A 23654-nucleotide genomic window follows, 5' to 3' on the forward strand; every position below is an offset into this window, starting at 1 on the left:
TCAGACGGTAAGAAGAGTGCTTAAGGACAATAAGGTCCCTGGGACACGCGCAGGGACCAGGGCAGCGGAAGCCCTGGCCCGGGTGCAGGGGCTGCTGCAGGATTCTTGGAAGAGAGCCAGGCTGGGCTATGAGCAGCCAGGTGCTTGTTTGGACCATGGGGGCTTGAATAGGAAGAATTTCTCAAAAAGGAAAAGAAAACAGAGGCACGTAGTAGCTAGTTAGAGAACTCTCCGCAGCAGCCACGGACTCTGGCGCCCCTCCCCCCTCTGCCCCTGGACTGTGAACACAGAAAAGCAGCCCCCCACGCTCACCTGAAGCCTGGCTGGCCCGCACTCAAATTAGCGGACTAGGGGCCCACAACTGAAACTCCGGGTGAGCGCGAGCCCTGATAAGCGGCCCGGCTGCCTGGGCGCCAGACCCAAAGTGCCCCAGTGGGTGCATACCCCTATCAGTGGCCTGGGGCCCACACCTGAAACCCCAGGTGGGCGGGCGCCCTGATAAGCACCGGCTGCCTGGGAGCACAGACAAAAAGCTCCTGGGTGAGCGCGCAACTGGATCAGTGGCTGGCTGCCCTGCACACAGACCCAAGGCAGGGGATCAGCAACCAACTGAAGTCCAAAGCGGAGATCGGCCACACAACCCGATCAATGGCCTGGCTGCCTGCAGGCGACCACAGCCAAAAAAAGCACTGGTTCTGAAAACTCCTATGTAGCCCCTGCGCATAGAACTCTGCAGGGCCTACTGGCTCTCTCTGAGGAAGGCAGAACGCCCAGCAGAGGGGAGCTGCAGGGCTAGGGGAGACTGCATTCCCCGGAAAGACTCAACCCAGTAGGGGGATGAACTACCCCATAGCACCACCGAGAGCCCCTAGCCCCTAATTGGTGCAACTCAAGGACAGCACAACTGGTGAACCAAAGGCCTAGTGGGGAGCAGAAGGACCCTGAGGAACTGGACTGGAGGCTGGACAACAGTGAAGAGTGTGGCTCAGGAAGGGAGAAAAGTGAAACCAATCCTTCCAACCACCCCATCCCGTTCCACAGACAGGACGACCAGCAGAACTAACCTGACTGGTTTAAAGCCAGCAGAAGACCTTTCTTTTTTTTCTCTTTTTTTTTCTTTCCTCCTTTCCCCCTGAATTCCTTCTTCCTTTCTGTCCTTCTTTCTTTTTTTTATTCCTTCTTCCTTCCATCCTTTACCTTTTTTATTCCTTCTTCCTGCCTTCTTTTATTTATTCTGTTGTTTTAATTTTTGTTAAAATTCCTTCTTATCTTGCCTCCGATCTTTCTTTATTCCTACTCCTTTCCTTCCTTTCCTTTTCTATTCCCTTTTTCCCTCTTTCCCTTCTTTTTTCTTTCTTCCCCCCTTTCTCTTTTTCCCACAGGTGAGACAAGAAAACCTGGAGTGCTAAAAAGACCAGAGTTAGACCGTGTTACACCCATAAACTTCAGCTCAAGACCAGTGAGCACAGGAGATTAAGGAGACAGCACCACTGAATCCCATTGGCATTCTACCATAGAAGTTCATACCATAAACCCAGGGAGTCAGAATAGATCAATTTAAGAAGCAGAGGCTAACAAGAAGAGTCTCACAAACAATGGGAAGACAAAGAAACAATCCCCAAATGAAAGGAAAGGAGGAAGCCTCAGAAACAATGCTAACTGAAAAAGAGGCAAGTCAACTATCAGATACTGAGTTCAAAGCAATGGTCATCAGGAAGCTCACTGAGATCTCTGAGCTCAAAGAGAACTACCAGAAACTACAGGGAAACTACAAGGAACTCACTGCAAACTATATCAACATGAAAAAGGAAATAGAAACTATCAAGAAGGGCCAAGAGGAAATGAAGAATACAATTTCTGAATTGAAGAACACAGTAGAAGGAATGAAAAGCAGACTTGATGAAGCAGAGGATCAGATCAGTGAGCTGGAGGACAAAGTAGAAAAAAACACCCAGAAAGAGCAAGAAAAGGAAAAGAGGCTCAGAAAGAATGAAGAGGCAATAAGGGAAATGCAGGACAACATGAAACGTAACAATATCCGTATAATAGGAATACCAGAAGGAGAAGAAGAAGAGCAAGGGATAGAAAACCTGTTTGAAAAAGTAATGATGGAAAATTTCCCTAATCTGAGGAGAGAAAAAGTCACCCAAATCCAGGAATCACAGAGAGTCCCAAGCAAGAGGAACCCAAAGAGACCCACTGCAAGACACATCATAATTAAAATGGCAAATTTCCAAGACAAAGAGAGGATCTTAAAGGCAGCAAGGGAGAAAAGGGAAGTAACATACAAGGGAGCCCCAATAAGGTTAGCAACTAACTTCTCAATGGAAACGCTCCAAGCTAGAAGAGAATGGCAAAAAATATTCCAAGTAATGAGAAACAGAGGCCTGCAACCAAGACTACTTTACCCAGCAAGGCTCTCAATCAAGATAGAAGTCCAAATAAAGAGTTTCCCAGACAAAAGAAGTCTAAAAGAATACAGCTCCACCAAACCAGCTCTGCAAGAGATGCTAAAGGGACTGCTTCAAGGAAAGGAAGGAAAAGAGAAAGACAGAGGAACACAGGTAGGAAAAAATGGCAAAGAATAACTACCTTTCGATAATAAATTAAATGTAAATGGATTAAATGCTCCAATCAAAAGACATAGAATAGCTGAATGGATAAGAAAACATGACCCACTCATACGCTGCCTACAAGAGACCCATCTCAGGACAAAAGACTTACACAGACTGAAAGTGAAGGGCTGGAAACAAATTTTCCAAGCAAACGGACAGGAAAAAAAAACCAGGGGTAGCAATACTCATATCAGACAAAATAGACTTCCAAAGAAGGGCCATAAAGAGAGACCCAGAAGGTCACTTCATAATACTCAAAGGAAGAATCCACCAAGAAGACATAAACATTGTAAATATATATGCACCCAACATAGGAGCACCCAAATATATAAAGAAACTCTTGGAGGATTTCAAGAAAGATATTGACAGCAACACAATTATAGTAGGGGACTTTAACACCCCACTGTCAAAAACGGACAGGTCTTCCAAACAAAATATCAACAAGGATATTGTGTCACTTAACAATACCCTAGAGGAAATGGACTTAACTGATATATATGTAGAGCTTTTCATCCCAAAGAAGCAAAATACACATTCTTTTCAAGTGTCCATGGAACTTTTTCAAAGAATGACCACATGATAGGACACAAAGCAAGCCTCAACAAATTCAAGAAAATTGAAATCATACCAAGCATTTTCTCTGACCACAAGGGACTGAAACTAGAAACCAACCCGAAAGGAAAAAACCCCAAACACTCAAAATCATGGAGACTGAATAGCATGCTATGAAACAATGAATGGGTCAAGAACAAGATTAGGGAAGAAATCAAAAACTTTCTGGAAGCAAATGAAAATGAACTCACAACAACCCAAAACCTATGGGACACAGCAAAGGCAGTCCTGAGAGGGAAGTTCATAGCAATACATGCCTACCTTAAAAAGATAGAAACATTTCAAACAAACAACCTAACCCTACGCCTACAAGAACTGGAGGAACAACAACAAAGACAGCCCAGAGCAAGCAGAAGGAAGGAAATAACCAAGATCAGAGCAGAGTTAAATGACATACAGACTAAAAGCACAATTCTAAGGATCAATGAATCCAGGAGCTGGTTCTTTGAAAAGATAAACAAAATCGACAAGCCTTTAAGTAGGCTCATCAAGAAGAAAAGAGAGAGGATCCAAATAAACACAAAAATGAAAGAGGAGAGATTACAACTGATACCACAGAAATACAAAGGATTGTAAGAAATTACTACGAAGAACTGTATGCCAAGAAATTTGAAAACCTAGGTGAAATGGACACATTTCTAGAAAAATATAATCTTCCAAAACTGAATGAAGAAGAAGCAGAACACCTGAACAGACCAATAACAGCAGAGGAAATTGAAGCAGTCATCAAAAAACACCCAACACACAAAAGCCCTGGACCAGATGGTTTCAAAGAAGAATTCTACAAAGCATTTAAGGAACAGCTAACCCCTATCCTTCACAGACAATGAAAAAATCCAAACTGATGGAAGACTCCCAAACTCTTTTTATGAAGCCAGCATCATCCTAATCCCAAAACCACATAAAGACACAATGAAGAAAGAAAACTTCAGGCCAATATCGCTGATGAACATAGACGCTAAAATTCTCAACAAAATATTCGCAAGCCGCATCCAGCAATACATGAAAAAGATCATCCAACATGACCAAGTGGGATTCATCCCAGGGATGCAAGGATGGTACAATATTTGCAAATCAATAAACATAATACATCACATCAACAACAGCAAAGACAAAAATCACATGATCATATCAATAGATGCGGGAAAAGCATTTGATAAGATACAACACCCATTTTTGATAAAAACACTCAGCAAAGTGGGAATAAAGGGAGCATTCCTCAACATAATAAAGGCCATATACGAGAGACCTACAGCCAACATCATACTCAATGGACAAAAACTTAGAGCTTTCCCACTAAGATCAGGAACAAGACAAGGATGCCCTCTCTCACCACTCCTATTCAACATAGTATTGGAAGTCCTAGCCACAGCAATCAGACAAGAAAAAGAAATAAAAGGCATCCCAATTGGAAAGGAGGAAATGAAACTGTCACTGTTTGCAGATGACATGATAGTGTACATGGAAAATCCTATAGACTCCACCCAAAAACTACTTGACCTAATAAATGAATTTGGCAAAACAGCTGGATACAAAGTCAATATTCAGAAATCAAAGGCATTCCTGTACACCAACAATGAAACTGCAGAAACAGAAATCAGGAAAAATATCCCATTTGATATAGCAACAAGAAAAATCAAGTACCTAGGAATCAACCTAACCAAGGAGGTAAAAGACCTGTACTCAGAAAACTACACAACACTGAAGAAAGAAATTAAGGAAGACACAAACAAATGGAAGCATGTACCATGCTCATGGATTGGAAGAATTAACATCATCAAAATGGCCATACTACCCAAAACAATTTATAGATTCAATGCAATCCCTATTAGAGTACCCATGACATATTTCACAGATATGGAACAAACATTTCAGAAATTCATATGGAACCATAAACGACTCTGAATAGCTGCAGCAATTTTGAGAAAGAAGAACAAAGCAGGAGGGATCACAATACCTGCTATCAAACTGTATTACAAGGCCACTGTCATCAAAACAGCCTGGTACTGGCATAAAAACAGGCACATAGACCAATGGAACAGAACAGAGAGCCCGGAAATAAACTCAAGTCTATACGGTCAATTAATATTTGACAAAGGAGGCAGGAGCATAAAATGGAGCAAAAACAGCCCCTTCAACAGATGGTGTTGGGAGATCTGGACAGCTACGTGCAAAAAAATGAAATTCGATCACCAACTTACACCATATGCAAAAATAAATTCAAGGTGGATAAAAGACTTAAATATAAGTCATAGCACCATAAAAGTCCTAGAGGAAAACATTGGCAGGAAAATCTCAGACATTCCACGCAGCAATATCCTCACAGACATGTCCCCTAAAGCAAGGGACATAAAGGAAAGAATAAACAAATGGGACCTCATCAAAATTAAAAGCTTCTGCATGGCTAAAGAAAACAGCGCCAAATTACAAAGAGAACCAACAGTATGGGAGAACATATTTGCTAATGATACCTCAGACAAGGGCCTGATCTCCAAAATATATAAAGAACTCACACGACTCCACTCCAGGAAGACAAACAACCCAATGAAAAAATGGGCAAAGGACTTGAACAGACACTTCTCCAAGGAAGACATACAGAGGGCCCAGAGACATATGAAAAGACGCTCAGCATCACTAGCCATCAGAGAGATGCAAATTAAAACCACAATGAGGTACCATCTCACACCAGTCAGAGTGGCCAACAGAAACAAATCCACAAACAAATGTTGGAGAGGATGCAGAGAAAAGGGAACCCTAGTGCACTGTTAGTGGGAATGCAGACTGGTGAGGCCACTGTGGAAAACAGTATGGAATTTCCTCAGAAAACTAAAAATGGAACTGCTCTTTGACCCAGTATTTCCGCTGCTGGGATTATACCCTAAGAACCCTGAAACACCAATCCAAAAGAACCTGTGAACCCCAATGTTCATAGCAGCACAATTTACAATAGCCAAGTACTGGAAGCAACCGAAGTGCCCATCAGCAAACGAGTGGATCCCAAAACTATGGTATATTTACACAATGGAATTCTATGCAGCAGAGAGAAAGAAGGAGCTTATACCCTTTGCAACAGCATGGATGGAACTGGAGAGCATTATGCTAAGTGAAATAAGCCAGGTGGTGAGGGACAAATACCATATGATCTCACCTTTAACTGGAACATAATCAATAGAAGAAAAAAGCAAACAAAATATAACCAGAGACATTGAAGTTAAGAACAATCTAACAATAGCCAGGGGGGAGTGGGGTGGGGACAGTGGGAAGAGGGGATTACAGGAACTACTATAAAGGAACATGGACAAAACCAAGGGGGAGGGTGGAGGTGGGGGAGGGAGGTGGGTTCACCTGGGGTAGCATGGAGGGATGGGGAGAAAAGGCATACAACTGTAATTGAATAACAATAAAAATTTAAAAAAAGAAGAATTAATGAAGAGATCCATGGACACATTATCCAGTGTCCACCAATGGTAACACCTTGCAAAATATTATGGCCAGCATATTTACATCGATACACAGAAAACACAAAGCATTTCCATTCCAAGAATCCTTTATGTCGCCCTTTACAACCTATTAACTTAAAAATATAAGGCCAAAGTGAGCAGCAACAAGCATTTATTTGAAGTCAAAAAAGAATAGCTATTCAGGAAGTACTGATTCAGGCAGAATCCCAAACAATTTTCCAATTAGAAGGTGAAGATAAGGCATATCTGTGAGAAAGGGAAGAGGAACAGTAACATCATAAAAGGAAAGAATTTCTGTTGGTGCAGGTGACATAACATAACAACGCTGATTCTAAACAATGTTAATTTCAGTCCCGTAATCATGGTCCTGTAGTCACAACCTTCGCTTTCTGGTTATCTTTGCAAACAGGTCTTTGGGACACGATGTTGATTAGGCCCCTCCAAAGGTTACTTTACCCTGTTTCAAGATCCTAAAGGTCCAAGGTATATGACGTGCAAGGCCGTCCTTGTGTGGTGGCAGCTCTGGCTCCATTTTAAAGTGGCTCTGTGTACATTCTTTTCTATCAGCTGCACCGGCTTCCCTCACAGCGCCGTCACTCCCCTCAAGTCCTGGCAACAACTCATCTGTTGTGTTTCTACACTTTTGTCAATTCAAGTATTTTCTACAACTAGAATCACAAGGTATGCAACCTTTCAGGGTTGGCTTTTTCCTCTCAGCGTAACTCCCTGGAGATTCATCCAAGTTGTGGTGTGTTCCTTTTATAAACAGTCTGTTCCTTTTATTTCCAAATAGTATCCCATGGTGGGACATCTGGGTTGCTTTCAGTTTGAGGCCATTATGAATAAAGCTACTATGAACACTTATAAAGAGGCTTTTGTATATTCATTAGGATTGCTGTCTCTGAGATAAATGCTGAGTCATATAGTAAACACAGGTCTAACTTTGTAAGGACTGACGTATCCTTCCCAGAATGGCTGGACAATTTATTGTCCCCATCATCAACATGTGAGCTATCCCAGTTGTCTGCACCTTTGAGAGCACTTGATGTTGTTATTATTTTTTTCTTAAATTTTAGCCATTCTGACAGATGTGCAATGATATCTCACTGTGGTTTTAATTAGAATTTTCCTAATGGCTATTGATAATAAACATTTTTTCATCTTTTTTAAGCATATCATTTTTAATGCATCCTATATTTTGCCTATTTTCTAATTGGCTTTTCTTGGTGAATTAGAGATTTCCTTGCATATTCTAGATATGTCTTTGTCAGACATGTACGTGGTTGAGAAATATTTCCCCAGCTGGTAGATTGAATTTTCATCATTTTAACAAAAATCACACAGCAATGATTTTAAATTTTGATGAAGTCTGATTTACCATTTTTTCCTTTTATGGGTCATGTATTTGGTGTCATATTTAAAATCCCTTCACCAAGCTGTAGAAATTTTATTCCATGTTGTTTTTTAAAAGTTTTGTTGTTTTACACTTCACATTTAACTCCATGATCCATTTGGAGTTAATTGTTTACCTAAAGTTAAAGGTTTAAGTCAAAGTTTATTTATTTAATCTCTGGATGTCCAATTGCTCCAGCATTGCTGGTTGAAAAGAGCTTCTTCAGGTTCAAGTCTGTATTGTATGCATCCAAAACAAGCAAGCAAGCAAACCTGGTGACCTCACTGCCATATTGTTCTTGGGTCCTGAGGTCTCCAGCTGGTCTGCCTTCTTTTCTACTTGGAGTCTTTTGTCTGTTTTATATACAATGTGCTCAGTTTTCAGTTGGAAAATTAGATCATTCTTTATAAAAGTGGCATTCAACATACAAGGGAGCTCAGAGAGTCCCAAACAGGTTGGACCCAAAGAAGCCCACACGAAGACACATCATAATTAAAATGCTAAAGGTTAAAGACAGAGAATCTTTAAAGCAGCAAGAGAAAAGCAGTTAGTTACCTATAGGGGATCTCCCATAAGACTGTCAGCTGATTTCTCAACAGAAACGTTGCAGGCTAGAAGGGACTGGCAAGAAATATTCAAAGTGATGAAAAGCAAGGATCTACAACCAAGATTACTCTGCCAGCAAAGCTATCATTTAGAATCAAAGCGCAGATAAAGAGCTTCCCAGATAAGAAAAAGCTAATGGAGTTCATCCTCACCAAACCAGTGTTACATAAAACGTTAAAGAGTCTTCTTTAAGAAGAAGAAAAAGAAAAGATAATAAATTTGAACAATAAAATGACAATAAATAAGTATTTATCAACAATTGAATCTAAAAAACAAAACAAGCAAGCAGAACTGAAGCAGACTCATAGATATAGAAAACAGTTTGACAGTTGCCGGATGAGAGGGGGGATGGGAAAATGGGTGGAAAAGGTGAAGAGGGTAAGAAGTACAAATTGGTTGTTACAAAATAGTCACAGGGATATAAAGTACAGCATAGGGAATATAGTCAATAATATTGTAATAACTATGTGTCAGATGGGTACTAGATTTATTGAAATGATCAGTTAGTAAGTTATAAATGTCAATCACTGGGATGTAAACCTGCAACTAATACAGTAATGTATGTCAACTGTAATTGAAAAATAAAATGATTTTTTTAAAAGGAGTTACATTGTGGGGTCTTTGTATCTATTTAGATAGTCTTCTGGGTCACTGATGGGGCAAGCTTGGAATCCATCTGAAGTTCCTAGTGCCCAGAAGTTTTTTTTCCTATTTCAAGCATAGATTTGTGTTGTTGTTTTTTGTTTTGTTTTGTTTTGTTTTTACAATTTTTTTGATATATTTATTGATTATGCTATTACAGTTGTCCCATTTCCACCCCTTCGCTCAACTCCATCCTGCCCACCCCCTCCCTCCCACATCCCCCCCTATGGTTCATGTCCATGGGTCATACTTATAAGTTCTTTGGCTTCTACATTTCCTACACTATTCTTACCCTCACCCTATTTTCCACCTATCATTTATGCTATTTATTCTCTGTACCTTTCCCCCATCTCTCCCCCTCCCACTCCCCTATTGATAACCCTCCATGTGATCTCCATTTCTGTGGTTCTGTTTCTGTTCTAGTTGTTTGCTTAGTTTGCTTTTGTTTTGGTTTTAGGTGTGGTCATTAATAACTGTGAGTTTGCTGTCATTTTTACTGTTCATACTTTTTATCTTCTTTTTCTTAGATAAGTCCCTTTAACATTTCATCTAATAAGGGCTTGGTGATGATGAACTCCTTTAACTTGACCTTATTTGAGAAGCACTTTATCTGCCCTTCCATTCTAAATGATAGCTTTGCTGGATACAGTAATCTTGGATGTAGGTCCTTGCCTTTCCTGACTTGGAATACTTCTTGCCACTCCCTTCTTGCCTGTAAGGTCTCTTTTGAGAAATCAGCTGACAGTCTTATGGGAACCCCTTTGTAGGTAACTGTCTCCTTTTCTCCTGCTGCTTCTAAGATTCTCTCCATCTGTTTCATCTTGGCTAATGTAATTATGATGTGCCTTGGTGTGTTCCTCCTTGGGTCCAGCTTCTTTGGGACTCTCTGAGCTTTCTGGACTTCCTGGAAGTCTATTTCCTTTGCCAGATGAGGGAAGTTCTCCTTCATTATTTGTTCAAATAAGTTTTCAATTTTTTGTTCTTCCTCTTCTCCTTCTGGCACCCCTATAATTCGGATGTTGGAACGTTTCAAAATGTCCTGGAGGTTCCTAAGCCTCTCCTCATTTTTCCGAATTCTTGTTTCTTCATTCTTTTCTGGCTGGATGTTTCTTTCTTCCTTCTGGTCCACACCATTGATCTGAGTCCCAGTTTCCTTCTCATCACTATTGGTTCCCTGTACATTTTCCTTTGTTTCTCTTATCATAGGCTTCATTTTTTCATCTAGTTTTCGAACAAATTCAACCAATTCTGTGAGCGTCTTAATAACCAATGTTTTGAACTGTGCATCCGATAGGTTGGCTATCTCTTCCTCGCTTAGTTGTATTTTTTCTGGAGCTTTGAAGTGTTCTGTCATTTGGGCCATTTTTTTTTTTTTTTTTTTTTTTTTTTTTTTTTTTTTTTTGGTCTTGGCGCGTCTGTTACTTAAAGGGGCAGAGCCTTAGGTGTTCACCGGGGCGGGGTAATGCTGGTCGCTGCACTGTGACGCTGAATGTGGGGGAGGGGCCGAGAGGGAGCAATGGCGCCCGCTCCACTCTCCACCGTATTTCGTCACTCCCTCCGCTACCCACAATCAAATTCGGCCTCTCTGGTGCTGGTTCCCGAGTAGGTGGGCTTGTGCATGCTCTAGGCCCCTGTGGGTCTCTCCAACGACCTATCCTGTGAGGCTGGGAGTCTCTCCTGCTGCCGCCCCAACCCCCACGGGCTCTTTCAATCAGAGGTCTGAAGCTTTATTTCCCCTGCGCTGATGCCCTGGGTTACGCGGTCTGCTTCACTGCCCACCGTTCGTCCCGGTTTATCTGTGCGCGAGTGTGGGGCCGCGGGGTGCTACCTGCCGCTCTGCCTGCCCTTCTCTGCCACTGTGAGTCCGGCCCCCTCAGTTTATCTGAGCGAATGTGGGGCCACAGGGTCTGCTAGTGGTCTGACTGCCTGCCCCAGTTGGTCCCACACTCCGCCAGTCTCGGTCCCGCCAAGGCAACGCGAGTCCTCTCTGCCCCAGCTGCCTATCTCCGCCCCTCCTACCGGTCTGGATGAATGTTTATTTTTTATTTCCTTGGTGTCGGACTTCCTTGCCATTCGATTTTCCGTCAGTTCTGGTTGTGCGAGGAGGCGCAGTGTGTCTACTATGCCGCCATCTTGGTTCTCTAGATTTGTGTTTTTAATACATTTTATCTGCAGGTCAAGGTGTCTGTACCAGGGAGGCAGTCTGCTATAGCTCAGTTCATGGAGATGCAAAAATCAATATCTAGATCCGAATTACTTTGAGTGCTGGCTCTAGACAAGATAAAGAGTTTGCACCTGAACATAAGCCACATACTGCTTCCTTTACCAAGAAAGCCCTACCATCAAGAAAAGTCAGCTTACCTACAAAGTAAGCAAAGCTGCAGGTCAGTGATGTCATTGATTTACAGTTTTGCACAAGCCCCTTCCATCAACAGGACGCACTCTGGGTAGCTGAGGTCTGGTCAGCCTATTTGACAGAGGAAGTAGTATTTCCACCCTAAGTAATTAATTCCATGTGGTTCAGAGTTGCCCCATGTGTAGAGAAGCAATTACCAAAATTTATTGATGATTTAATGCTATGTGAAGTGTGGTAGATTAAATGCTCCTGGGATAAAGTAAATCACAGGTGATTTCTTATAACTGAAGGCAAACACATATTTTCTGCATGCTAGTTTTGCCTCTGAGTGTAGGCTCCATTGACTCTAGAGCCTTCCTTTGCGCGATTTTCAGCCTCTTCTCCTACCACAGCTGACATTTCCACCTTTAGATTTAGGGTAAGCGGATTCCATTTTCCATTCCTTACAATCAAATCATTTGGTAAAGAGATTTTTTAAATTCATAAAGCAATTTAATTTATCTTTTGTAGTTTAGGTAAATAAGTAAAAAGATCTCTAGGCACCTTTTTTAAAAATTAAAGAAAGAAAACAATTTAACTAAATAGATACAACCAGGTATGATAAACATGAATTATTTTATTAGAAAATATCACTGTTACAAAATTTAAAATAAATAAGTTGCTGCCACAAAATTGCAGCATAATATATAGTGAACTCATTCCGTTCTGGTCAGTTAAGAAAAAGATGACAGAATGAACAGAACAAAGTAGGGGAACAGACACGAGGGAAAGCGATTTGGAGACAGTAAAAAGAGGAAGAAGAAGACAGACAAAGTGCTTTAGTGAATGAGTTAGTTGCACGAGGTCAGCAAGAGGAGCCCATCCTATAAGTGCCGTGCCGACAGCGACACCACGGGGACGGTTTCGTTGCCCTTGAGCCTTAGCCTGGGGTAAGGATATGCTCCAGGTCTCTTTCAAAGGCACTGGTGGCAAGCTTGCCCTCCCACATGGCTGAGAACTGCAGAGTGGTGGCCTTCCTCCAGGCAGGGCCAGGCGGGAGGCATGGTCCCTCACACCCATGCACCCGGGGCTGGCTGGGCTTGGCCACTGGGGTCTGGCAGCCCTGCTGCCTGCACTACTGAGGAGACTCAAAGACAACGGTCAACTCGGGCTTTTCTTCTTGAAGTGTTTCTAATGCGCAGATTGTCTCATAATTGAAATACATTTTAGACAACCTGTAAAAGAAAACAGAGAGCCTGGAGTTACACTCTTCAAATAAACATTCTCAGAGCTTTGGCCTTAAACTTCTCAGCTCACTTCCCTCATTCTCTCACACTTCTCAGCACTCCAATGCTGCACTTCCTACCTAATGTGGTTTGTGTTCTGTTTGAACCTTGGAGTCTGAAAATATTTCAACATATGCAGTCATAGAGAGAAGAGTGTGATGAATCCCCTGTGCCTCTTATGCAGGTCTGACAATTAACTGAGAAATCATGCTATTTGTCCTGCCTCATTTCTAACAATTGTGATTTGATTGTGTTGTAGATTGAAAAATTATGTTCCTCCAAAATTCCTATGTTGAAACCCTAAACTCAACATGCTGGTATTTGGAGATGAGCCTTCAGGAGGTGATTAGGGTTAGACAGGTCACTGGGTCAGTCCTCACGATGGGATTAGTGTTCCTCTAGGAGGCGATGCCAGTGTTCTCAGTCTCTCTGCCAGGTGAAGACACAGCTGCCAGCTCAGAAAAGAGCTTTCCCCCAGAAACTGAGCAGTCAGAGCCTGGACTGTCCTCCCTCCAGAACTATCAGAAATGAAGGTCTGTTGTTCAAAGCACCCCATCTGTGCTATTTTTTTTTGTGGCAGCCAAGGTGGCAGGACAGGCTGACTGCATCTGTGGATGCCCCAGTCTATCTGGAGCCTGTGCCTCATCTTTGGAGTGACCTTCAGGGCTGAGTCAGTGACCCCATGCAGCAACAGCCTGGTTCATCCTGACCAATCCCTCCCTCTATTCCTCTAGTTCTTTTAGCTCTGAGACATTTGGCTTTTCCTATAGCAAAGGTGTTCTACTGTGTTGGCACAAGGATGCAATGCTGGCTTGAACATCTGTTCAAACCTGCATTCCAGTTGGTTCTGGCCTTGAGGTCATGGACAAAGACAGAGGTCCCTGGGCAAATAGAATTTATACTCCTAGAGTAGGACATAGATGACAAATAAATGAGAAAACAGCCTAGCACACATGACAGTGGTCAACATTGGGGGAGGGGAGATAAGAAGGGAAGAAGAAAGAGTGTGCTGGCCTGCTGTTCTTGACAGGATGGCAGGAAACACTCACCCTGAGGAAGATCGTTTGATAGATCAGTGACAGGGTGTGGGAATGAGACATGTGGACACCCTAAGGGGAGAGTTCCAGGCAGAGGGGACAGCATGTGGAAGTTCAGGGAGGACAGTGTCTGTGTGGCAGTGCAAGGAGGCCAGTGTGCAAGGAGCAGAAGGGGCAGGGCCTGGAGAGCATGAACTTGCAGAAACAGTATGGCTAGGTCACACGGGGTCTTCGGCACTCTCTGAACGTGACAGGAAGTCCCTGGTGCATGTTGGCAGAGGGGATTCCTGTTTCAGATGCATGCTCCCTCTTCTATGGCAAGAAAATAGATGCGGAGGAGCCTGGCAGAAGCCAGCATAACAATCCAGACAAGAGATGATGGCAGCCTGGACTGGGGTGAGAACCACGAAGCTGGTCAACGAGCAGGTCTGCTGTGGGAGCAGAGTGCACAGGACATGCCTACAGAGTGGATGAGCAGAAGGGAGAGGGGAATTGAAGGTGGCACCAGCCTTCTCTGATGTGAGAAGTTCAGAGGGTCACCAGACTGAGACCAGAAAGGAGCAGTTTCAGACAGTGGAACAGCCCTGGTTTGGATTTGAACGTGTAAGTCTGGGAGGCTTATCAGACACCCACGTGGGCAGGGCAGATAAGCATTTGGACATGGCATTCATGGAGATATAAACTAGGGGGTACAGCACATGTAGGGTAAAGCCAGAAGACTAGACAATATGTACAAAGGAGAAAGTGTAGAGAAGGAAAACGACATGATGGCTGAGTCCCAGGGAATTCAGCATGTAAAGGTCAGGACAACGATAAGCAAAAAAGAAGACTGAGCAGAAACAGCCATGAAGTAGGGGGAAAGACCAAGGACAGCATGTGGTCTCAGCAGCCAAGCTGGAACCTTGTGCAGTGGGGGCGTGGCTCTGGGGATGTGGAGTGGAGGCGTGGCCCTCAGGGTGTGCAGTGGGGAGTATGGCCTGGGGTGCTGACTGTAACACTCACAGAAGCTCTTCCTAGAGAGGTAGGTACCTCTTGAGGGGATCCCGGCACTGAAAGGAGCCAGTGGCCACCCCACACTGAGCTGGATGAATGTGATGGAACTTCCCCCCTTGCTGTTTCTGAGGCAGTCTTTCTCCTTTAAGAAATCCTCATAAACAAGACCAACAACACCCCTTTACATTAAGGCCTTTGCAATCAGGATAACCGCAGACAGGTCTAGGTCTGCGAAGTCCAAGCCCCTGCAGAGGAACAACTCCATTTGGCTACTTTCACTGGGCCTTACATTTCTTTTAAGAATGTGAAGGGAGGAAGTGGTTCCTTTAAAGCCCAAGACAAAGAGACCGCAAATAACTCAAAAGACTGATGACACAAAAAAAACTCTTGTAAAGAAGAATGATTCTCCTTGTATACAGAAAGCTCAGAGACTAGAAGATGGCGGCGAGATAGGTGGGAGCAGAGTCCACTTCCCCCCTGCACACAGGTGAAACACCTGCTGATCTACTGAGGAACGAAGTGAACAGCCAACAGCACCCCAGCATTTATGAAGATAGGAGACCAAAAAGTATAGAGGACACTAAAAAAACAGATGGTAAGGGGATTGCTTTAGGACAAAAAGGTCCCTGGAGCCAGCATGGGGACCAGGGGGACTGGGCCTGCTGCAGGACTCCTGGGAGAGAGCCAGGTTAATGGCTCCCTCCCCTGCTAAACAAGGTTTGAGCAGCACTGAGAGAGACCTGGTTGCTTGAAGTCACAGGGAGGGGAATAAGGATGAAGTGGTAATCCCACAGAGACTGTGGGCACAGGCTGGGGAGAGTTGAGAGTTGGGCCATGTCAGGCCCTGACCTGGAAGGTCCCCGTTCTAGCTGGAGAGGTGGGCTGTGTGAGAGGACAGGCCCTTCCTTGTATGGAGCGTCAGGATTGAGCAGGAGGATTTTCTCAAAAAAAAAAAAAAAAAAAAAAAAAAAAGACACTTGGGGGCAGTTTGGGGAATTCTCCTGCAGCAGCAGCTCCAGTCTCCTCTCCACCCACGGGGGTATGGGGGGCATCGAGCCCAAATCCAAAGCACTGGGGAGAGTGCACACCTCCGGGCACACATCTGAGGTATCAGGGAGAGTGCACACCTTGGAGGGACCTGAGACCACACCTGAGGCACTGGGGAGAGTGCACACCACGGAAGGCCCTGCGCCCACACCCATAGCCCTGAGGAGGTGAGATAATAAAACCTGGAACTGTGAAAAGACCAGAGTTGGACAAAAAGAGGGGGCATCCCAACATCTGAGACAGTGAAACAAATTTCACTTTGCTACTTCAGAGAACTTGCAAGTTATTGTATATTTGTATTGTTATTTTTTCATTATTCTTACATCACTCATTTTATTAGTATTTTTGTATTTGTCTTCTTTCTGTTTAGTCTTCTTTGCTTGACTGGTTAATTTGTGTTGCTTGACAGGTTTCCCCTTGTTCTCTCTTTCATAGTGTATTGTTAATTAACTGTCTTTCACTTTACTTGTGTTCCATTAGCACACTACTCTAGGACATATACTCCCTATTCTGGTTATCCAGATCACATAGATTCTGACATATGATTGTTGCTCCATTACTATTGTAAATAATAACTGATGCATACATTTGTAAATACTACACAGAACCCCTCCCAGATCTCAGCCCACTTCACTGTTTCCTGAATTTATTACGGGTGCAGTTAACTCTATTCTCTCACACATTACACCTATTTTTTACCCTTTACTCTCACTTTACCTCATAATCTGACCTCCCACAAGCTCACAGCTTTCTATATCCAACACACAATCCTGCCCCCCGCCCCCCGCAACAGGACTCCTATCTTCTTTCCACCCTCTCTAAAAAGTGGCTAGGTGGGTGAATTATCACAGTTAACATATCCAAAGGATCTCCTATCACTTCTCTAAGCACTGGTACTTTAAATATCATAGAATACACTCCTGCTTCTTAAACCATTTCGCCTTCTCACTACAACCTATCACAAAAAAGAGTAGGTAGATGCTGTGAACACCAGGATACCTCCTGGAAGAGGAAAGCCACCAACAAAGGAACCACCAACAGACAAGAACAGAGGAAGGTGAAGGAGGGAGTGGAAGCCACACTAACTCAACCCAGGACCTATCTGGAAATACAACTAAATAGTGGAGAAATTACTCAGAACAAACAACTGAACAAGTGCAAGAGAAAAGCCTCAAAACCTTGTTTGTACACATGGGAGAACCAGCTCCAACACAACCTGCCCACACCTGCACAACAGAAAACAAGAGGTGGTGGACAGACTGACCCTCAGATAACCAGCTGGTGGGAAAGACCCACCAAAGAAAGACCCAACAACAACAAAATACCAAAGACATACACAGAGCCAACATAAACCACAGCCCAAGATCAGTAAGCTTGGGAGATCAAGGAGACTGTACCACTGAATCTCACAGGTATTCTACCATAGAAGTTAACACCATAAATCCAGGGGGTCAGAACAGAGCTACTTAAGAAGCAGAGGCTAACAGGAAGAGTCTCACAAACAATGGGAAGACAAAGAAACAATCCCCAAATGAAAGGAAAGGGGGAAGTCTCAGAAACAATGCTAAATGAAAAGGAGGCAAGTTCAAAGCATTAGTCATAAGGAAGCTTAATGAGCTCACACAGAATTACCAAAAACTACAGGGAGACTACAATGAACTCACTTCAAACTATATCAACATGAAAAAGGAAATAGAAACTATCAACAAGGGCCAAGAGGAAATGAAGAATACAATTTCTGAACTGAAGAACACAGTAGAAGGAATCAAAATCAGGCTCAATGAAGCAGAGGACTGGATCAGCAAACTGGAGGACAAGCTAGAAAAAAACACCCAGAATGAGCAAGAAAAGGAAAAGAGGCTCAGAAAGAATGAACAGGAGTTAAGGGAAATGCAGGACAACATGAAACGTAATAATATCCATATAATAGGGATACCAGAAGGAGAAGAAGAAGAGCAAGGGATAGAAAACCTGTTTGAAAAAGTAATGATGGAAAATTTTCCAAATCTGATGAGAGGAAAAGTCACACAAATCCAGGAAATACAGAGAGTCCCAATCAAGAGGAACCCAAAGAGGCCCACTGCAAGACACATCATAATTAAAATGTCAAAATTCCAAGATAAAGAGAATCTTAAAGGCAGAAAGGGAGAAACAGGAAGTAACATACAAGGGAGCCCCAATAAGGTTGGCAGCTGACTTCTCAATGGAAAAGCTCCAAGCCAGAAGAGAATGGCAAAAAATATTCCAAGTAATGAGAACCAGAGGCCTGCAACCAAGGCTACTTTACCCAGCACGGCTCTCAATCAAGATAGAAGGCCAAATAAGGAGTTTCCCAGACAAAAGAAGTCTAAAAGAATATACCTGCACCAAACCAGCTCTGCAAGAGATGCTAAATGGACTGCTTTAAGGAAAGGAAGGAAGAGAGAGAGAGACAGAGAGAGAGAGAGAGAGAGAGAAACACAGGTACAAAAAAAAAAGGGCAATGAAAAAGTACCTATCAATAATAACCTTAAATGTAAATGGATTAAATGATCCAATCAAAAGACAGAATAGCTGAATGGATACAAAGCATGACCCACACATATGCTGCCTACAAGAGACCCATCTCAGGACAAAAGACCTACACAGACTGAAAGTGAAGGACTGGAAACAAATTTTCCAAGCAAACGGATAGGGGGAAATAAAGCCGGGGTAGCAATACTCATATCAGACAAAATAGACTTCCAAAGAAGGGCCATAAAGAGAGACCCAGAAGGTCATTTCATAATACTCAAAGGAAGAATCAACCAAGAAGACATAAACATTGTTAATATATATGCTCCCAACATAGGAGCACCCAAATACATAAAGAAAGCCTTGGAGGACTTCAAGAAAGATATTGACAGCAACACAATTATATCAGGTGATTTTAATACCCCACTGTCAAAGATGGACAGGTCTTCCAAACAAAATATCAACAAAGATATTCTGGCATTCAACAGTGCCCTAGATGAAATGGACTTAAATGATATATATAGAGCCTTTCATCCCAAAGAAGCAAAATACCCATTCTTTTCAAGTGTCCATGGAACATTTTCAAAGATAGACCACATGATAGGACACAAAGCAAGCCTCAACAAGTTCAAGAAAACTGAAATCATATCAAGAATTTTCTCTGACTACAGGAACTGAAACTAGAAACAAATTGCAAGGAAAAAAACCCCAAAAGACTCAAAAACATGGAGATTGAATAGCATGCTAGTAAACAATGAATGGGTGAAGAATGAGATTAGGGAAGAAATCAAAAAGTTTCTGGGAAGAAACAAAAATGAACTTACAACAATCCAAAACCTATGGGATACAGCAAAGGCAGTCTTGAGAGGGAAGTTCATAGTGATACAGGCCCACCTAAAAGGAATAGAAACATTTCAAATAAACAACCTAACCCTACACCTACAAGAATACAAGGAACAACAACGAAGACAACCCAGAGCAAGCAGAAGGAAGGAAATAACCAAGATCAGAGCAGAATAAATGAAATAGAGACTAAAAGCACAATTTGAAGGATCAATGAATTCAGGAGCTGATTCTTTGAAAAGATAAGCAAAATCAACAAGCCTTTATGCAGGCTCATCAAAAAAAAAGAGAGAGAGAGGACCCAAATAAACACAATTAGAATTGAAAGAGGAGAGATTACAACTGAAACCACCGAAATACAAAGGATTGTAAGAAATTACTCCGAAGAACTATATGCCAAGAAATGTGAAAACCTAGGTGAAATGGACAAATTTCTAGAAAAATAAAACCTTCCAAAACTCAATGAAGAAGCAGAAAGCCTGAACAGACCAATAACACCTGATGAAATTGAAACAGTAATCAAAAGGCTTCCGACACACAAAAGCCCTGGACCAGATGGTTTCACAGGAGAATTCTACAGAGCATTTAAGGGAGAGCTAACCCCCACCCGCCACAGATTATTTCAAAAAATTCAAGAAGGTGGAAGACTCCCAAACTCATTTTATGATGCCAACACCATCCTAATCCCAAAACCAGGAAAAGACATAAAAAAGAAAGAAAACTTCAAGCCAATATCACTGAAGAACATAGATGCTAAAATCCTCAATAAAATATTGGCAAACTGCATCCAGGAATACATTAAAAAGATCATACAACATGACCAAGTGGGATCCATCCCAGAGATGCAAGGATGGTACAATATTCACAAATCAATAAACATAATATACCACATAAACAAAAGCAAAGACAAAAATCACATGATCATATCAATAGATGCGGAAGCATTGGATAAGGTACAGCACCCATTTCTGATAAAAACACTCAGCAAAGTGGGAATAAAGGGAGCATTCCTCAACATCATAAAGGCCATATATGAGAGACCTACAGCCAACATCATACTCAATGGACAAAAACTTAGAGCTTTCCCACTAAGATCAGGAACAAGACAAGGATGCCCTCTCTCACCACTCCTATTCAACATAGTATTGGAAGTCCTAGCCACAGCAATCAGACAAGAAAAAGAAATAAAAGGCATCCACATTGGAAAGGAGGAAATGAAACTGTCACTGTTTGCAGATGACACGATAGTGTACATGGAAAATCCTATAGACTCCACCAAAAAACTACTCGACCTAATAAATGAATTTGGCAAACAGCTGGATACAAAGTCAATACTCAGAAATCAAAGGCATTCTTGTACACCAACAATGAAACATCAGAAACAGAAATCAGGAAAAAAATCCCATTTGATACAGCAACTAGAAAAATAAAGTACCTGGGAATAAACCTAACCAAGGAGGTAAAAGACCTGTACTCAGAAAACTACACAACACTGAAGAAAGAAATTAAGGAAGACACAAACAAATGGAAGCATGTACCATGCTCATGGATTGGAAGAATTAACATCATCAAAATGGCCATACCACCCAAAGCGATTTATAGATTCAATGCAATCCCTATTAGAGGACCCATGACATATTCCACAGATATAGAACGAACATTTCAGAAATTCATATGGAACCATAAATGACCCCGAATAGCTGCAGCAATTTTGAGAAAGAAGAACAAAGCAGGAGGGATCACAATACCTGATATCAAACTGTATTACAAGGCCACTGTCATCAAAACAGCCTGGTACTGGCATAAAAACAGGCACATAGACCAATGGAACAGAACAGAGAGCCCAGAAATAAACCCAAGTCTCTATGATCAATTAATATTTGGCAAAGGAGGCAGAAGCATAAAATGGAGCAAAAACAGCCTCTTCAACAGATTGTGTTGGGAGATCTGGACAGCTACGTGCAAAAAAATGAAATTCGATCACCAACTTGCACCATACGCAAAAATAAATTCAAGGTTGATAAAAGACTTAAATATAAGTCATAGCACCATAAAAGTCCTAGAGGAAAACATTGGCAGGAAAATCTCAGACATTCCACGCAGCAACATCCTCAGAGACATGTCCCCTAAAGCAAGGGACATAAAGGAAAGAATAAACAAATGGGACCTCATCAAAATTAAAAGCTTCTGTATGGCTAAAGAAAACAGCATTAAAATAAAAAGGAACCAACAGTACGGGAAAACATATTTGCCAACGATACCTCAGACAAGGGCCTGATCTCCAAAATATATAAAGAACTCACACGACTCCACTCCAGGAAGACAAACAACCCAATGAAAAAATGGGCAAAGGACTTGAACAGACACTTCTCCAAGGAAGACATACAGAGGGCCCAGAGACATATGAAAAGATGCTCAGCATCACTAGCCATCAGAGAGATGCAAATTAAAACCACAATGAGGTACCATCTCACACCAGTCAGAGTGGCCAACAGAAACAAATCCACAAACAAATGTTGGAGAGGATGCAGAGAAAAGGGAACCCTAGTGCACTGTTGGTGGGAATGCAGACTGGTGAGGCCACTGTGGAAAACAGTATGGAATTTCCTCAGAAAACTAAAAATGGAACTGCCCTTTGACCCAGCAATTCTGCTGCTGGGATTATACCCTAAGAACCCTGAAACACCAATCCAAAAGAACCTGTGAACCCCAATGTTCATAGCAGCACAATTTACAATAGCCAAGTACTGGAAGCAACCTAAGTGCCCATCAGCATACGAGTGGAACAAAAAACTATGGTATATTTACACAGTGGAATTCTATGCAGCAGAGAGAAAGAAGGAGCTTATACCCTTTGTGACAGTGTGGATGGAACTGGAGAGCATTATGCTAAGTGAAATAAGCTAGGCGGTGAGGGACAAATCCCATATGATCTCACCTTTAACTGGTACATAATCAACAGAAGAAAAAAGCAAACAAAATATAACCAGAGACATTGAAGTTAAGAACAATCTAACAATAGCCAGAAGAGAAGGGGAAAGGGACAGTGGGGAGAAGGGTTTTCAGGAACTACTATAGAGGACACAAAGACATAACCAAGGGGGAGGGTGGTAGCAGGGGAGGGAGGTGGGTTTGGCTGGGGTGGGGTAGAGAGGTGGGGAGAAAATGCAGACACTGTAATTGAACAACAATAAAGTAATTTAAAAAATAAAAGAATGTGAAGGCAAAGTCTTTTCATTCCAACTGACCCTTGAATATTCTTGAATATTCAATGTCTGGATGACGTAGAATATGTAGTTCATGACTCCTCTACTGTTTTTATAAAATTCTGCAACAGCTGGCCCAAGCCCAACATTCACCTGAGTACAAAAATCCACCTTGGTTTTTGGTAAGTGGCCAACTTTTCCTTGGAACTCAGAGCCCTGCCCCTCACACCCTTTGGGGAGCACTTACTGAAGGGTTTTCAGGAGGCAGCTCTGCTGTCTCAGCACTTTGCAGAATAGCATGACCCCGAGATCGCCCAGGTCATTGCTGCCCAGGCTCAACTGTCGCAGATTCTGGTTGAAGGTCAGGAGTGTGGAGAGATCCCAACAGCAGTGTGAGGAGAGGCTGCAGTTGTCTAGTCTGCAAGAAAGAGAGAGATTCAAAGAAAATGTCCCCTTACTCTCCCCCAGGTGTCCCTGAGCTTAGCCTGTAATGTTTCAAATAAAAAGTACAGGATGAACAAGCTCAGAGCAATTGTATGTGCCATGGTTATTCTTTGCTGATGAGCGTATTTTTTTTTTCCAGGCTACTGGATTATCCAGATCCAACTAGCAATAGCAGTTTCTGAATTGATTTTTCCCAAATTTGGTGTTTCCCCCTAAATTTTCTTATAACGCAAGATCCACACTATGCACACTCTCTTGCAGTAGAGAGGTTGGCGGTGAGAGGAACCCCAGCCCTCACCTTCAGACACCTGGAGGGAGAGCCCCCACCCCCAACCCCATGGTTTGGTCACAGGTCAAACTTGGAGGATAGCATCACTTCTTAGGTACCGTTGATCTCATCTTCACTTCCCCAACCACAACCCCACCATCCTCCCATCACTGTGACAAGCTAAGGAACTTACTCCAACATCTGAAGCTTGCAGTTGGGGTGCAAAAGTCCCTTGCACAGCAGCTTCACGCCCATATCTCCAAGAGCATTGCCTCGCAGGTAAAGGTGTGTGAGGTTCTGGTTAGCACTGAGCACTGAGGACAGAGCCGGACAAGAACCAGATGTAAGGCCCACCTTCACCAGCCTGTAGAGG

At 42.6% G+C, this 23654-nt stretch overlaps 1 protein-coding gene across 2 annotated transcripts in view; it reads right to left on the reverse strand.

Annotated features, from left to right (window-relative positions):
* Window positions 1-12321: 12321 nt before the first annotated feature.
* The window catches only part of NLRP3 (NLR family pyrin domain containing 3), a 133874-nt gene continuing 122541 nt past the window's right edge, over window positions 12322-23654 (reverse strand). For both annotated transcript variants that reach the window (XM_024560927.4, XM_053911030.1), the window contains exons 8-10: window positions 23475-23645; window positions 22817-22987; window positions 12322-12899 (exon numbers count right to left, since the gene is read on the reverse strand). In XM_024560927.4, coding sequence (XP_024416695.2) covers window positions 12800-12899; window positions 22817-22987; window positions 23475-23645 — 442 coding nt within the window. In that variant the 3' untranslated portion in view covers window positions 12322-12799. The remainder of the gene's footprint in view (window positions 12900-22816; window positions 22988-23474; window positions 23646-23654) is intronic.

The sequence above is a fragment of the Desmodus rotundus genome, chromosome 9 (assembly GCF_022682495.2).
Source record: "Desmodus rotundus isolate HL8 chromosome 9, HLdesRot8A.1, whole genome shotgun sequence".
In the NCBI taxonomy this organism is placed as follows: domain Eukaryota; kingdom Metazoa; phylum Chordata; class Mammalia; order Chiroptera; family Phyllostomidae; genus Desmodus; species Desmodus rotundus.